This window comes from Hemicordylus capensis, chromosome 13, assembly GCF_027244095.1.
Source record: "Hemicordylus capensis ecotype Gifberg chromosome 13, rHemCap1.1.pri, whole genome shotgun sequence".
Classification (NCBI taxonomy): Eukaryota; Metazoa; Chordata; class Lepidosauria; order Squamata; family Cordylidae; genus Hemicordylus; species Hemicordylus capensis.
The window spans coordinates 7,883,824-7,898,349 of record NC_069669.1 but is presented as its reverse complement, the minus strand read 5'-3'; the positions used below and the strand labels follow the sequence as shown (position 1 = coordinate 7,898,349).

Below are 14,526 nucleotides of genomic sequence, written 5' to 3'. Positions count from 1 at the left end.
ATGTGAAATTGAGAGCGCACTCACCTTGGAAATCTCCTTTCCCCCACTTTGGTGGCATTGTAAGGATCGTGAGAACCTGCACAGAGCCACCATCTGAAAACGTTCCCACTTGCCCAGTTAGTAGGGGTACCAGAGGTACTGTGAGTAGAGGTCTAGATACTGAGGACTGCCGCCTGTACATTTTCTCCTGATGCACCCAAATCTTTGTCTTCAGTATTACTTTTGTACTTACCTTTCAGCTTTTGTCTCCATCCTCCACAGAATTTCATTTGAAGCCCTTATTGAACAGGCTTATCTGGCTTCTGCCAAACATAGTTTTTCTAAATTATCTAATTTTCTAATTAATAGCCTACATCTATTTTTTCTAATTAATCTAATTAGAGCAGGAGCCAGTTGTTTCCAAACAGGACCACCAAAGCTAGAGTGGCCCATGCAAAAAAAAAAAAGGGGGGGGTGCTCCTGTGCCATTGATATGTAATTTGTTTGTTTTATTACTTGGATTTATACCCTGATTCCTGGCCAAAGGGCCCTGAAGTGGCTTACAATAAAATAAGATAAAATACAGAAAACTAACAAACAGAGTAATAAGACGAATACGAAAGACAAGATACAGCAGCAGTATGAAGCACTGGCTCCAGTTAAACAGTTGGGTCATAAAAGCCTTCCTAAAAAGGAGGATCTTCATCATCAGCCTTATAAACACGGGAAGGGAAACAGCGAGCCAGTTTCAGGGGGCATGTGATGCCACAGCAGAGAGGGGACTCAGGTCCCAAGACAGAGGGGGTGGAGCCTGGGAATCCAGGGGTGGAGCCTAATGGATATAGGCGGTGGAGCGTGGTGGTATATGGGTGAAGCCCACTGTATGGTTTGAGGGTATATGATGTAGCTATCCTTCTGAAGCTAAGCAGGTTTGGGTCTGGTCAGTGCTTGGACAGGAGACCTCTGGGAATTTCATGTGCTTTGCCTTGAGTTTAATCATGGAGGAAAGGTGTGATATAAATGACATCATCATCATCATCATCAAAAGCGCAGAGGGTGGTCAGTTAGGGGTAAAGGCTGATTGTACATGGAGCTTGATGGGCATTGAGGGTAGAGATTAGATTAATTTAAAGCCAAGCAGAAACTAACCTGCCCTACATAAGAACATGACATAAGAACAGCCCTGCTGGATCAGGATCAAGGCCGATCTGGTCCAGCATCCTGTTTCACACAGTGGTCACCAGATGCCTCTGGGGAGCCCACAAGCAAGAGGTATGTGCATGCCTTCTCTCCTGCTGTTGCTCCCCTGTAACTGGTATTGAGAGGCATCGTGCCTCTGAGGCTGGAGGTAGCTCACAGCCAGCAGACTAGTAGCCATTGATAGACCTGTCCATCATGAATCTGTGTAAGCCCCTTTTAAAGCCATCCAAGCTGGTGGTCATCACCACATCCCATGGCAAGGAATTCCATAGATTAATTATGCACTGTGTGAAAAAGTACTTCCTCTTGTTGGCCCTAAATTCCCCAACCTTCAGTTTCATGGGGTGACCCCTGGTTCTAGTGTTCAGAGAAAAATTTATTTGTCCACCCTCTCCGCTCCATGCATAATTTTATACACCTCGATCATGTCTCCCCTTAGTTGCCTCTTTTCCAAAGTAAAGAGCCCCAGATGCTGTAGCCTTTGGTTGCCCTCTTCTGCACCTTTTCCAGTTCTACAATATCCTTCTTTGATTCTGGCTTCTTACTCTGTTTTTCATCTTTGCCCTTGTGATGAAAGCTAAAATTCTGAAATGTGCAGTCAAATGCGGGGTCCTGCAGGCCTTCCTGTGCCTGATGGCCACCTGCAATACCTCAGAAGGTGGAGGTCCACCTACTGATGTCTCTCCTATGAATCCTATAAGAGAAGAGCAGAGCTGTTCCTTCACAAATACAGGGCATGGAACAGGGAGTTCCCAGCCATGTTTCCCCAGATGTGTTTGGGCTACACCTACAATCATCCCCCACCACGGTGGCCAAAGGGCATTGTGGGAGTTGTAGTCTAACATCATCCGGGGAATGAAGGTCGGGAACCTCTGGCATAGACCATTTAGGGTTAAAACTAACTCTTCTGGGCTAGAAAGCTACTGGTAATTGGAGCAGTTGCTTGAGGACTGAAGTTATATGTTTTCTCTGGCTAGAGGTTCCATGACACTCTAGACTAGCAGTTGTTTCTGATCGTGTTTCAAAAGTAGCCCTTCCTCAATCCCACTGCAATAGGTTATCAGGAAACATATTATGGTGGCTAGGGCCACCTAATGGCACAGCGGGGAAATGACTTGATTAGCAAGCTGGAGGTTGCCAGTTTGAAACCCCACTGGTATGTTTCCCAGACTATGAGACATAGTTCCCCAGACTATGAGGAACACCTGTATCGGGCAGCAGCAATATAGGAAGATGCTGAAAGGCATCATCTCATACTGTGTGGAATGAGGCAATGGTAAACCTCTTTTGTATTCTACCAAAGACAACCACAGGGCTCTGTGGTCACAGACTCGACGGCACACTTTACCTTTAGCTAGGGCCACATTTCCCAAGAGCAGATGGAAGTGACATGCCATCTAAAGTTGGAAAAAGATGCACCTCGCCACAGATGCCATCCAGAAACCAAGCCGCATAACAGCTATGGACCTGATCCTTTGGGATTGATGTAACTCTATCTAGAGCAACCCAAGAACCAACTCCAAAGTCAACATCATCTTCCAGCTTCAGCTATATCTAGATTTGAATAGATGTGTAAAGAGAGAATTTTGGCAAGTGCTGCTTTTCTCACTCCCTGGGTGGTGTTTGACTCCACCACCCAGGGAGTGAGAGACAACTGAGTCTTGCTACTCTTAAGAGCAGGTTTTTAACCATTCTCCCAACCGTGCTCCCCACTCTTTTAGCTATCCTTGCCTCTGTCCCCACATGGTCTGCGTCAGGACCCTCCGTGTTCCTCTCTGCCAAATTTCTGGTGTCTGTCCGGAAGACTTGCTTGGTTCTGGGAGGGTGTGGACAGGAAGGCAATGCAGAGCATTGGATTGGGGGAGAGGCGAGGGTGGTGCAGACTGACTCTCACCGAGGGGTAAAATTTTATAGCTTTTAAAAATAATCTTCGTAATAATTTCCAGTCCTTTTAAAGAACTTTTTTTTCCACTGAACCTTCCACCATAGATTGCCCAAATCTCCCAAAAACATGTTTTTCTAACTGAGCAGATTAAGTTTACATCTTGTGACACTTTAAAAAAATGCAATTATACAAAACAAGGACCAAGATTTATGCTTGCACAGATTTCTGGCAGTGTCGCCTCCCTTTGGATCTCTGGCAGTTCACTGGCTTCGGTTTTGGTTTCCGAAAGAACCGTGCTGGCTGCCAAGTCTCCCCTGCCTTGCTTTGGGGCTTGTTTCTTCAACCCATCTACCATCCTGCACAAGGTTCTGGTGGTACCTGTGTCACAAACAAACCTAGTCACATCCTTGGGGTATTCATACGGGAGCAATCTCCTTCCTAGGTGGAAAATCTCTGGTACCTGTTTGCTCCACTTGTGCCTTTCTAACCTTTTGAACTAAAACCCAAGGCCTAACTACCAGGTGTGGCTCTTAAGAATGGCTCTGGTAAACAAGGGAAGGGAAATAGGTTAGGCTGCATTAGTCAGGACATGTACGTCCTGTGCTCTTTTAATTAACCTGTATGGCTGTAAAACATGGAATCATGTTTCCTGTATCATTGTTCCTGAACTTGAGTAAAGCTGTTTTAGCTTTCACGGTTCTCTCTGCTTAACCGCATGTACCAGATGGCTGACATAATAAAGTGAACAGGTATGAGTTATGTACCTCTTAAAAAATGAATATGTAAGAGGGTGGTCAGGTGAGGATAGTGGGGGACCTCCCCTGCCATAGTATAGTGAAAGTGAAGAATTCTAAGTAAAAATATAGGAACAAAGAATTTTAGAGTTGGAAGGGACCCTGAAGGCCTTCTAGCCGAACCCTAGAAAACTGTTACAACATCCCTCTGACAGGTAAGCTGTTCAGCCATTTGTTACATTCATTACAACTTGTACATACCTCCCAAGTCTGGCAGATCCAAAAAGAAAGGAGAGATTGAAGCTCTCTGCACAGGTCCCATTGAAACGAGCAAGGATCGTGCAAGAGCAATCCGTTTCTTGTAGGACTGTCCTTTTAAATCTTTCCTTCTCTTGATGTTTCTAGCCCTTTCCCCCCATTCCTTGACTAATGATGGCAGGAAAGTCCAGAAAGCCAGGGGGGGGGAAACATACTTTAATCATTGCTTTATGTCAGACTGTGCAAAGTTAAAAATAAAAGAGGAAGATGTTTTGTATTGGCACACCTTAATGCTAACTGTAGATGGTTGACTAACTTGTCCCATTGATTTTAATGGGACCACTCCTCTACTCCTTGCAAAGCCTGCAAGAAATGGGGGGAGAGATGAGGGTCCTTTCCTTTTTCCACTCCCCATGCACTTTCAAAGTTTGCAAGACTTGATTTTGAGAGGGGACTGGCCCCACAGCAGGGGCATGGGGCAAGACACCATTTTGTACTTTATCTCAAGCACCTTATCTCAAGCATCAAACTTGGGCTGCCCCTGAAATCAGTTCTCTAATATTACGTTAGCTCCTTGCAAGCTAACGTAATGGAGTATCTCTGAGCTACAATTTGACATGAAGCCTTTTCTTTCATAGAAGAATGCTGTGAGAATCAGCCTGGTGAGCAGTGGTGTTGTGTTTTTTAAGAAAGCCATGGCTGAGGTGATTGTTCACAATGGTTTAAATTACTCCTGAGTAGTAATATTGAGTGACTTAGTCTCGATGCTGCTCAGGGTCTTTTATAAAAGGACTTTCAGGATAAATGCCTGCTGGATTTCAGCACTGAGGAAAAATTCCATTACCCCAAGTGAATGTGCATGTTTTCTGTTACCCAATAGCAAAAATTATGTAACCTTGTGTCTCCTTATTTGTGGCCAGGAAATTAAGTGCTAGATTCATTGCCCAACTGTAATTTCGCTAATGTTTTTCTTTGGAGATGGTGCCAGGAATTGAACCTGGGTCTTCCTGCATGCTAAGCAGATACTCTGTTCCTGTGCTATGGCCCCATCCCTGGGAGGGTGGGGGTGGGGTGGAATAGACAGTTCCAACCTGACAGTGCCTCTCAATAATTAGGAACATACAAATCCTGCCTCCTGAAAGAGACCTTCTGACTTCCAGTTGCCAATCCAGGGCAAAAGAGGTGTGGAGAAAATGGCATCTCACCTTGCTGGCAGGCCAGTCTAAAGAGTGTTTTTGAGTTAATGGCTCGCCATTCTTCACATTTTTCTCCAAAAGGCCCTCTACCAAAATGAACTGTTGAGCAGGGCCAAAGTCCAAAGGTTCATGTAAAGAGGACCGAAATAGGAACCTAGGAAGGTGCCTTCTACACCAGGTCAGACCTTTGGTCCATCCAGCTCAGTATTGTCTACCCTGACTGGAAGTGGCTCGCCAGGTTTTCAGGCAGGAGTCTTTCTCAGCCCTACCTGGAGATGCTGCCAGGGATTGAACTTGGGATTTTTCTACCTGCAAAGCAGGTACCCTGCCATTGAGCTAGGCTCTTCCCCAGTCAGTGGCTCTCCAGGGTTTCAGGCAGGGGTCTTCCTCAATCCAGCCTGGAGACATCTGGGACTGGACCTGGCTCAGATCCTCGGCTGCTTGGGCCCCATCCCAAGAGTCAGGGGTTCTGAAAGGTCTTAGGGGATCTACCCTGGAAAAACAGGGAAATGTGAAGTAGGAGGACGGTGGGGAACTTCTAGGCTCTGGAAGTTGTGATGGCGCCGAGATCTGTTGCCATTTCAGAGACAACCGAAAGAAAGCAATGAAAGAAAAATGGCCCTTCTAGCTGGGTGTCTTTGGCTGGGGATCTCTCTCCCCCCCACCCCCTGCAATACTAGACTAAGCAACCAGCTCAGTAACTCCAAATATAGTCAGCCGTTCTCAGAAGAATTTTAGTCATCACAAATGGAGTCTCAACAAAACATAACCTCTTCTCTGCCGTGCCTACAGCTCCTCTCTTACGCTCTTCCCTTGGCTTTATTTATGCCACACACTGTCTGTCGGCCGGCTCAGGCTGCTGCAGTCGAGGGGCGCCGCAAGCGTAGCAACTCATTCATCAATGTATCCAGGGAGCCCAGCTTGGCTATTAATAGGCACACTTTCATTCTGGATGCCTGAATCTCTGGTGTGGCCCTTTCTGGCTAGGGAGATGCCCACAAGTGCGGAGGACTGGGCACTTGCTCCCATAAATGCTCCCATCCTCTTGCCCACCTGAGAAGCACATCTCACCGTAGGAGGTAAATTTCACATGCCACCAATCTCATCGGAACCTAGGAAGCTGCCTTATACTGAGCCGGACGATCAGTCCATCTCACTCAGTATTGTCTACCATCCAGACTAAGCAGCCCTTGCACAATTGTTCTGCACTAGTGCAAAGCTGTTTGCACCGAGTCTGCAGCTTGCATTCCCAACTAGTGTTGCACCAGCACAAATATGTGTTGCATTAGCATGACAAGGTGCACAACCTGTGGCCCATCTTCATAGATTTCTCAGACCTTTGTACAAGAGCAGAATTCAGAAATCCCCTGCGACTTCATGCAGCTACACAGTCGTCTTCAAGTAGCATGACCTTGTGTGTTGGGCAAGGGCAGAGATGCATTTTGGAGCCTGGACCAAAAGGCCTTTGGAAGGCCCTCCTCCCCTGCAAATTAAGCATCATCATGCTCCGCTGGGTGACCGTGCCACCCAGGACAGACTAAAGAGGATTTGGGGACCCCCAGGGGCTTTGGAGGCCCTGGACTTTGGCCCCAAAGTCCAGGGGTAAAAGCACCTGTGGGCAAGGGCTTCTTTAGCACGGTGTCTTCTCTCCAGAGAGTCCACATGTGGCGAACCCAGTCCCAGGGCCTGCAGCACACCTGCAGTTTGGCAGGGTGAGTGCGGTGGGTAGACGAGAAAGGGGCTCCTTTGGAGGTAGGTGAGGAGAAGAGCTAGGGCCAGAGTCAAGAGGCCTGGCATCTCCTGAGCCGCCCTGGATGCCACAACTCACGTTGCCTTATTTCAGCTTCACAGGCTGGACAAGGGAGTCTGGGGAGGTTGGCAGGGTGAGCAGCAGCCACTGGGGGCAATCAGGGATTTGGGTCGTCTCCCAGAGAAGGGAAACAGGAAGTGGACTCACTCTTGCTTCCAACAGCATCAAAGTAATACCCAAAGCCTAAAACTGAAGCAGTGAAATGATATTTCCTTGGGCAGGTTCAGACATCATGTGAAACTAACATTTATTTAACTAACCTGGTCTGGCACCACTGACAATCATCAAATCTTGTTTTATTTCATCAGATCTTGGTTGATTTAGGTTCTTAGTCTCAAATCTTGTTTTATTTCATCAAATCTTGGTTGGTTTAGGTTCATGGTCTAGACTGGCCTCTCTATGCAAGAGCCCTACAAGGACAGAGCTACGGAAACAGACCAAGATTAGACTACAGTTGTAAGTTCAGACATCACAGAAAGCCATGGTTAGGACAAAGAAACCCAAATCTTGGGTTCAGATTGTGGTTGAACTGCCCAGAATAAACCATGGTTCAATAACTGGTGCAGGTACAGACATACAAACTACAGACAAAATCAACCATGGTTTTATGTGATATCTGAACCCACCCATTGTCTTCGTCAGTAATTAAAAGAGGGCCACAGCTTGTGCCATGAATCTTCATTTCTCCGTGGCAAAGAGTTCTGTGGGACTCTGAAAACTTACACCATGTTTCAGTTACTGGTGGGTTAATAAAACAGAACACAAATCAATTATGTCCTTCTTTTCTTCTTCTTGTTCTCCTTGTTTTAATCCCAGTTGCAGGGGCATAACTATAATAGGGCAAGGGGAGACAGTTGTCTGGGGGCCCACTGCCTTCCCCCCCCGAGGCAATTCACATGACTGACTCCCCCAGCCGCACACCCGCCCAGGCTTCCTTCAGTTGTATTTATCCTCCGAAATTGATGTGAGTGTTAAGACCTGGAGCTACCAGAAGAGCATTGTTCTATTGTGTTCTATTGTGGCACATAGGCTTTATACACACACACGTATATGCATATGTATGTGTGTGTATGTGTGTATATATATATTTATTTATTTACTAGCCAACCCCGCACAGAGCATCTGTGCGGCGCTTTGGGGCTGGCTGTTTCCCCCTCCCTCTTCCTCCTGCCCTGGTCTCTCCTCTCTTCCCCTTCCCTCTGCCCCATGCTCTCCAGCCCTCCTCCCCTCCCGTTCCTCCCCCCACACAGAGCCGTGGCGGGCGGCCAAGAAGGGCCCCGCCACCGCCGTTTTTTCTCCCTCCCATCCACATGCCATGGCGGCTTTTCTCTCCCCCCCTCCACCCACCCATTGCCCGCTGCCGCCTTCCTCTCCCCCCGCCCGCTGCCTGCTACCGCTTTTCTCTTCCCCCTCCTCCTCCTGCTGGCCGGCCACCACCCACACTTTCTTCCCCCTCTCCTCCTCAGTCCTCTTCACTTCGGAACTCTCACAGCGTGTCGGGAGAGTTCTGCTGCCAAATCCTGGGCACGCATGTCCCAAGAGAATTAAATATATAGATTTTTTACTATGTTTTTTGTTACCACTATTCAGCCTCACTTCAGATTTCTTTACTTCATGCACTGAGCTTCAGTGATGGTGGTGCCCATTTTAAAATCTTGTCTCTGGGCCCACTCCAACCTTGCTACGCCCCTGCCCCAGTTTCCTAAAACCCTGAGCACCTCTTCTAAAGTTCTCCAATGTGGTGGCTAGATGGGAAGCCAGCCCTTCAGAAGGACTGGATGCATGTTGATTTAAAGGAGAGAAGGGAGTGACACATAGTGTCAACCATCATAAAGTTTGCTGGAGTTTGGCTCGGGATTCTGCCCCATAAAAGTGGAGTGGGAGTGCAAAGCAAAGCAAACAAAGAGCTGGCCACTGCAGGCCCGTCTGAGGTGGAAAGGGGCAACCTGGATTCTGTTGCTCTACTCACTCCCCTCTGGGGCAGAATTGGCTCCATGCTGAGTCATTTTTAGCAATGACAAATTTGGAGCAGGCAGCATAAAAGCCCAGCTCAAAAGGGAGTGAGGTGAAGACAGCAAGAGCAGCCGAATCCCAGCTGGGCTCGCCTTTCTTTCTGGGTTCCTTCCCTTTCTCCTCTTCAAAGTTGGCATGCTGGAGAGGTTGTATACTCCCCCTCCCTCTTCTCAGGCTCTCCTTGTCCAAAGCCTCTGGCAAGCAAGCGAGAAACAAAAGGGAGCTTCATTGACTGCTTGCCCCGTCTCAGGGGAGATGGAGCCAGCCATCGCCAAGCTGGACAGAGAACCCGGGAGAGAGGAAGAAAAGAGAGAAGAAAGATGGGCTTAGGAGGGGGGGAAGAGCACGACCAAAGCGGAACCTTTGGAGAGAGGCAAATTGAGACATTCAAAGGAGGATGACAGGGGGAAGAAACGGGAGAGGGGATGCTTCTCTCTCCTTTTATTGGTAAAATAACGTTCACAGGAGGGGGACTGAGGGGGACAGCTTGTGGTGGGGGTGCCAAGGCAGGGGCGAGATCCTGGACTCTTCAGACCCAGACACTCACAGGCTGTTTGAAGTCAGGTGTCTACACCGCTTGTGGGTGAGGGAGCGTGACCGTGTCAGGAAACGCAGGGTGGGCAGCAGGAGCAGCGACGCGTTCCTGGCCTCCTTTTGGGTTGCCATAGCAGAGAAGCGGAGGAGGGTTGGACAAGCCCACTTTCCCAGAAGAGCTTCATCCAAGCCATGCAGATGGGATGGGCAGATGGGTGCAACCATCTTGTCTGAGTGGATCGACTGCAAAGCCAGGGAGAGGAAGGAGCACCTCGGCCGACTGAAATCCAGTTGGCTTAACTGCTAACTATCTGCTGAAGTCCCCTCCGTTTCGGTCGGTGTGTGTGTGTGTGTAGAGAGAGAGTACCCATCGCTAATCCCATGAGAGTTCAGCTGCCAGATAGCAGCGGGTACAGGTGAACGGTGGCCAGGCTGGTTGGCACAGAGGAAAAGAGTCAGCCAGGCAGGCCGGTGGTGAGGAAACGCACTGCCAGAGGGTGGTGAGAGAAAGCGGGCTGGGAGAAGGAGAAAGGACTGGGGCTGAGGACAAAATGAAGATGGGTGGGGGAGAGACAGGGAGAACGAGGGGTGCAGATGCTCTGCGCCGGGTCAGCTAGTTCTGGTAATTTTCTCATGATCCAAGAGTTCAGGAAGAGTCTTGTTGATTCAACTTCAAAGAAGCGTCAGTCTTCCGTTGATGATCTCCTCGCAGTAAGAAGAGTGCAGGAGCTGAAACACATGAAGAGTTTCCATCAGATCAGTCAAAGCGATTCCTGCCTTGACCATAGGTTGTAACAAACTACAAGTAAAAACAATATCAGCACAATGCCAGGGGTTTCTATTTGCACCTTGGTCCCACTAATGCACTCTGAGGACACAGGGGTTTTTCCTATACTGGTCATCCAAAACTGGCATTTCGAACTTTAAGTAAATGGTTTGCCATAGCGAAAAGATGGAGGAGTGTTGGACAAGTCCATGCTCTTCCTTGCAATTTTCTACAAGTATTTTTTTATCCCCTTGATTGAATTTGGAAACAAGATCATGTTGAATGAATTCACCTTTCAATTGCTTTTTAAGTTCTGGTGTAACTGTTGTCACAGTTGAATTGGTAAAACAGACTTGAGGGAACCCCTACATTTGAAGCAGCTGCATTTGCTTTCTGAAAACCATGTTGCTCTTTTTGAAGATGGCTTTAAGTTTAATGGCAAAACGAGATTGTTAAAACTGTGTGAGGATGGCTCACAAATGCATTTGAGAAATCAGAATCTAGCATGTAATTGGCTTCCTGAGAGTCTCAGATTTCATTCAAAAACGCACAAGTTTCAAGTCTATTTCTTTGTGAAATAGACTTGAAAGTTTCCAGTGCATTCTAAAGGTTCAGGTGCCCAAGGGAATTCAGATGCCCAAGGGAACCACTCTCGAATCTCATTCTTGGTTTATTCACCCACATTGTGACCCAATCATTTTTGGAACCATGCCAACATATTCCCAATTCTGTAAACCGCCTTGAGGTTGTTTTTAATGAAAGGTGGTATATAAATGCAACAATAAATAAAATAAATAAATACAAATAAATTCTGCAACTCCCAGAAATACCCTCAGATAAAAGTATGCAAATCATGATTTTTCACTCTGAGATACTCTGAGGGGTATCTCAGTGTTTCCTTGTAATACTTTTGGTGTGGGTGGTGGGGGCTTGCTTGCTTCTGCGTGTAGTATTGCATATGCCCAGTTCTAACCGTAAGGCCACGTGGCCTGTCATTACAGGGGATCAAGTAGAGGCTTTCTGGGCAAACACATGGCTCCAAAGGGAATGGAGGTGCTAAGTGGGGTTGTGTAGGCCATAGTAGGCCTAGGGAGCATTTTCCCCCTAAAATGAGCTCATTTCTGGTCTTAGGCCCCAGGTGGGGAAATTCTCTTTCAAAATGACCTGGAGGGCAGATTCACAGGGAAGGATCAGCACCCATCTTCAGGTGTTCTCCCCTATAGGGTTGCCAGCCCTCCAGGATTGGCACGAGTCTCCAGGAATCAGACTCAATCTCCAGGTGACCCTTGAAAGGGTTCCTGGAGATTTGAATAACATGATATTGTGGAGAATACTGGAGAAAATATTGGTGGTGGTGGTGGTGGGGAAATATATATAGGAATGACTTCACCTGAGATGGCAACCCTATCTCTACACATATATCTGCAATTGCTTACATTAGTATCACAAGGGAACATTTCTCTCCTAACATCTAGTTAGATGCTGATGGTGACCGTGTTGCCACTCTGCAAGCTTCCACGTTGCTGTTCTGACCTCATCTGTTCTCTCCCTTGCAGACTGTGATTCCTACTGCAAGCCAGCCAAAGGCAACTACAAGATTAACATGAAAAAATACTGCAAGAAAGATTACGGTAAGGAGCAGCTTTCTTTTCCTGATTGAAAAGGGGTAGTGGTCATCTCTGGCATTTCCTCCTCAGGGCCTTCTCTCTCCTAATCTTACGCTCTGGTCATCAGGGGAGAGTCCAGTTCTCCACAGATGGCATTTGGCCCTAAACAGGCTGCTGACCGAGCCCCTGCAATGGAGGCACCAGCAGCCATGTGATCACAGTTCAGTCCCTGGCAACAGGAGAGGTTCCAGACAATCGGAACTGTGATCAGTGGGGACTGCATTCCGTTTTGGAGCAAGATGGTCTTTTACCTGATGAGCACCAGAGGTTGGGGGAGTTGAGCAGTTGCCATTAAGAGGTCCATCCCTTGAGAACCTTGTTTTGGTTCTCTCTTGGCCTCTCCAGCCAGATCAAAGGCCTAATTCTGACTAAGGTAGGCTGTATCATCTCACACTGCAGGATGGAGGTTCCATACCAAAAAAAGCCATGTATGTAGAAATCTAGCACATCAGAGAGAAGAGTTCTAACCTTGTCGTCTTCCTAAAATGCTAGTCGTCTTGTCTGGGTGCAGGGAATTTTTTGTATGGAGGAGTGTTCCATCACGTGAGTCTCCATTTGCAGTCTGAAGCAGTGCAGTACAGACCCAGGTTTACACCTGGACCAGGAACCAGGTCCAGGGCCACAATCCACTTCCTCCAAATTTGCCTTGGCCCTGCATATAGTTAGTGTGATGTCACAATGCATTCTGGAAAGATCTCTCAGCCAGAGGCGGAGCCACCATTGCACAAACGGGTTCAAGGAACCTGAGCCGCTGCACTCATGGGCCGCATCTCGCGCCCCAGCTACGCCCCCTGTGTCTGACTTCAGAGGCAGGGGGTGAGGTTTCGCTCACAAGTGGGGCTGGGCCCTCCATTTCTGAGCAAATTCTGGCCAGCACTGCATTTGCAGTGTGACCAGGAACGCATCTCCTTGCCTTTGAAGCAGGGAGAGCTGCTCCCGGCCATGCTGCAAATGCGGTGCTGGCCAGCATTTGCTTGCAAACAGGGGCTCATCCCCGTTTGTGAGCAAAACCATGCCCCCCCCGTGTCTAACGTCTAGCATGGGGGGGTGGCTTGGGGGGGCCACCACTGAACTCCATATGCTACTGCTCTCAGTCCATACATCTCAACTCCCCTTCCTTCCTCCAACAATAAAAGGTCAACCTGTATGTTACATCAAACACATGCTTAACATGAATGTGCCCCCATGGGTTAGGACTGTGATGCTTTAAGTCTCTGCCTCCATCACTGTTCTGAGCCAAATTCAGAGGAACATAGGAAGCTGCCATATACTGAGTCAGACCATTGGTCTATCTAGCTCAGTATTGTCTTCACAGACTGGCAGCAGCTCCTCCAAGGTTGCAGGCAGGAGTCTCTCTCAGCCCTATCTTGGAGATGCTGCCAGGGAGGGAACTTGGAACCTTCTGCTCTTCCCAGAGCAGCTCCATCCCCTGAGGGCAATATCTTACAGTGCTCACATATGGTCTCCCAAATGCTAAGGGGACAAGTCATGCTTGCTACCACAAGACCAGCTCCCATGCTTGTGTTTACCCTGGGGCGGGGGGAGTTCCCATTGGTGCCAATGGAAGCTTTTTAAAACTTTTTTTTTTTTTAGTGTCAAATATCTGCTTAATGGAATGTGTAGTTTGACCGTAATTGGCCTTCATATCCTAACCTAACCTAGCCCAAGTGGGTCTCCAGAGTCCCCAAAGCAGGAGCCAGCGATGCTTGGGAATCATGTATCCCTTTCTCTTTCATTCAAGATGTTGAGGAGCTGGTTTTGATTCCCTGGTGGTGAGATAAAGGCACTCCAAATAAACGCCAGGCCTCTGTTTGTTAAGCAAACAGCAAGACTTGGGATCAGTTGCTTTACATTGTCGCTGATTTCCAGTGCCTGACCAAATGCAGCCTCTAACCAAGCAAGGATGGGCAGGAGTGAGTAACGTGGGGAGACAGAGAGGACTCAAGGGGGTTGCTTCTCCAAGCCCCGCATAGGTAGGGGACAAATCCTCCACGTTCCCCATGCTTGTTACATCCCTGGCTCCAAGAGTTGCCAGCCTGGCCGCATTTCTCCAGCTTGAAATTCACAAAAACAAACCTTTTTAAAACATTCCGCGCCCTCCTCTCCCTTTCTTGCCCCCACCCACAGTCAGTCCCTGTCTGCCAAATATGTTAAAAAGAACATTTTCTCTATCCGCTTGTTTTGCAAGGTGTGTGTGTGTTGGATGGGGAGCGGGGAAGGGGTCTTCAATGGGCTGGGATGTGTGTGAAGTTTGAGCTCAGGGCACTCCGACTGCAGGTTGTTAATCACCCTGACACAAGAACATTCACAATCTGGAGCGGAGGGAGGATCGCTAGAAAGAGGGTTGTGATTGATCTTTTACAGGAACTCTTTGGCTCCAGCGGAAAAGATATTTTTGGCAAGGTGGAAGGGCATAGAAATAGAAACAGTTGTCAGGTGGCTGTGAGACATGGTGGTGGCAATGGAGTCTGTGGCAGGGTCGGA

At 48.0% G+C, this 14,526-nt stretch overlaps 1 protein-coding gene and 1 long non-coding RNA gene across 11 annotated transcripts in view; one reads left to right on the top strand and one right to left on the bottom strand.

The window, feature by feature from the left end:
* Nucleotides 1-14,526, top strand: part of NTN3 (netrin 3) — a 139,304-nt gene that overhangs the window by 119,768 nt on the left and 5,010 nt on the right. For both annotated transcript variants that reach the window (XM_053276846.1, XM_053276845.1), the window contains one exon: nt 11,932-12,006. In XM_053276846.1, the coding sequence (XP_053132821.1) occupies nt 11,932-12,006 (75 nt within the window). The remainder of the gene's footprint in view (nt 1-11,931; nt 12,007-14,526) is intronic.
* The window catches only part of LOC128336746 (uncharacterized), a 30,788-nt gene continuing 25,737 nt past the window's right edge, over nt 9,476-14,526 (bottom strand). For 6 of the 9 annotated variants that reach the window (XR_008312065.1, XR_008312066.1, XR_008312062.1 and 3 more), the window contains 3 exons: nt 12,511-12,694; nt 11,812-11,965; nt 9,476-10,338 (listed from right to left, as the gene is read on the bottom strand). This is a non-coding gene — a long non-coding RNA (uncharacterized LOC128336746). The remainder of the gene's footprint in view (nt 10,339-11,811; nt 11,966-12,510; nt 12,695-14,526) is intronic. The other 3 variants (XR_008312061.1, XR_008312060.1, XR_008312064.1) reach the window with 3 other exon arrangements.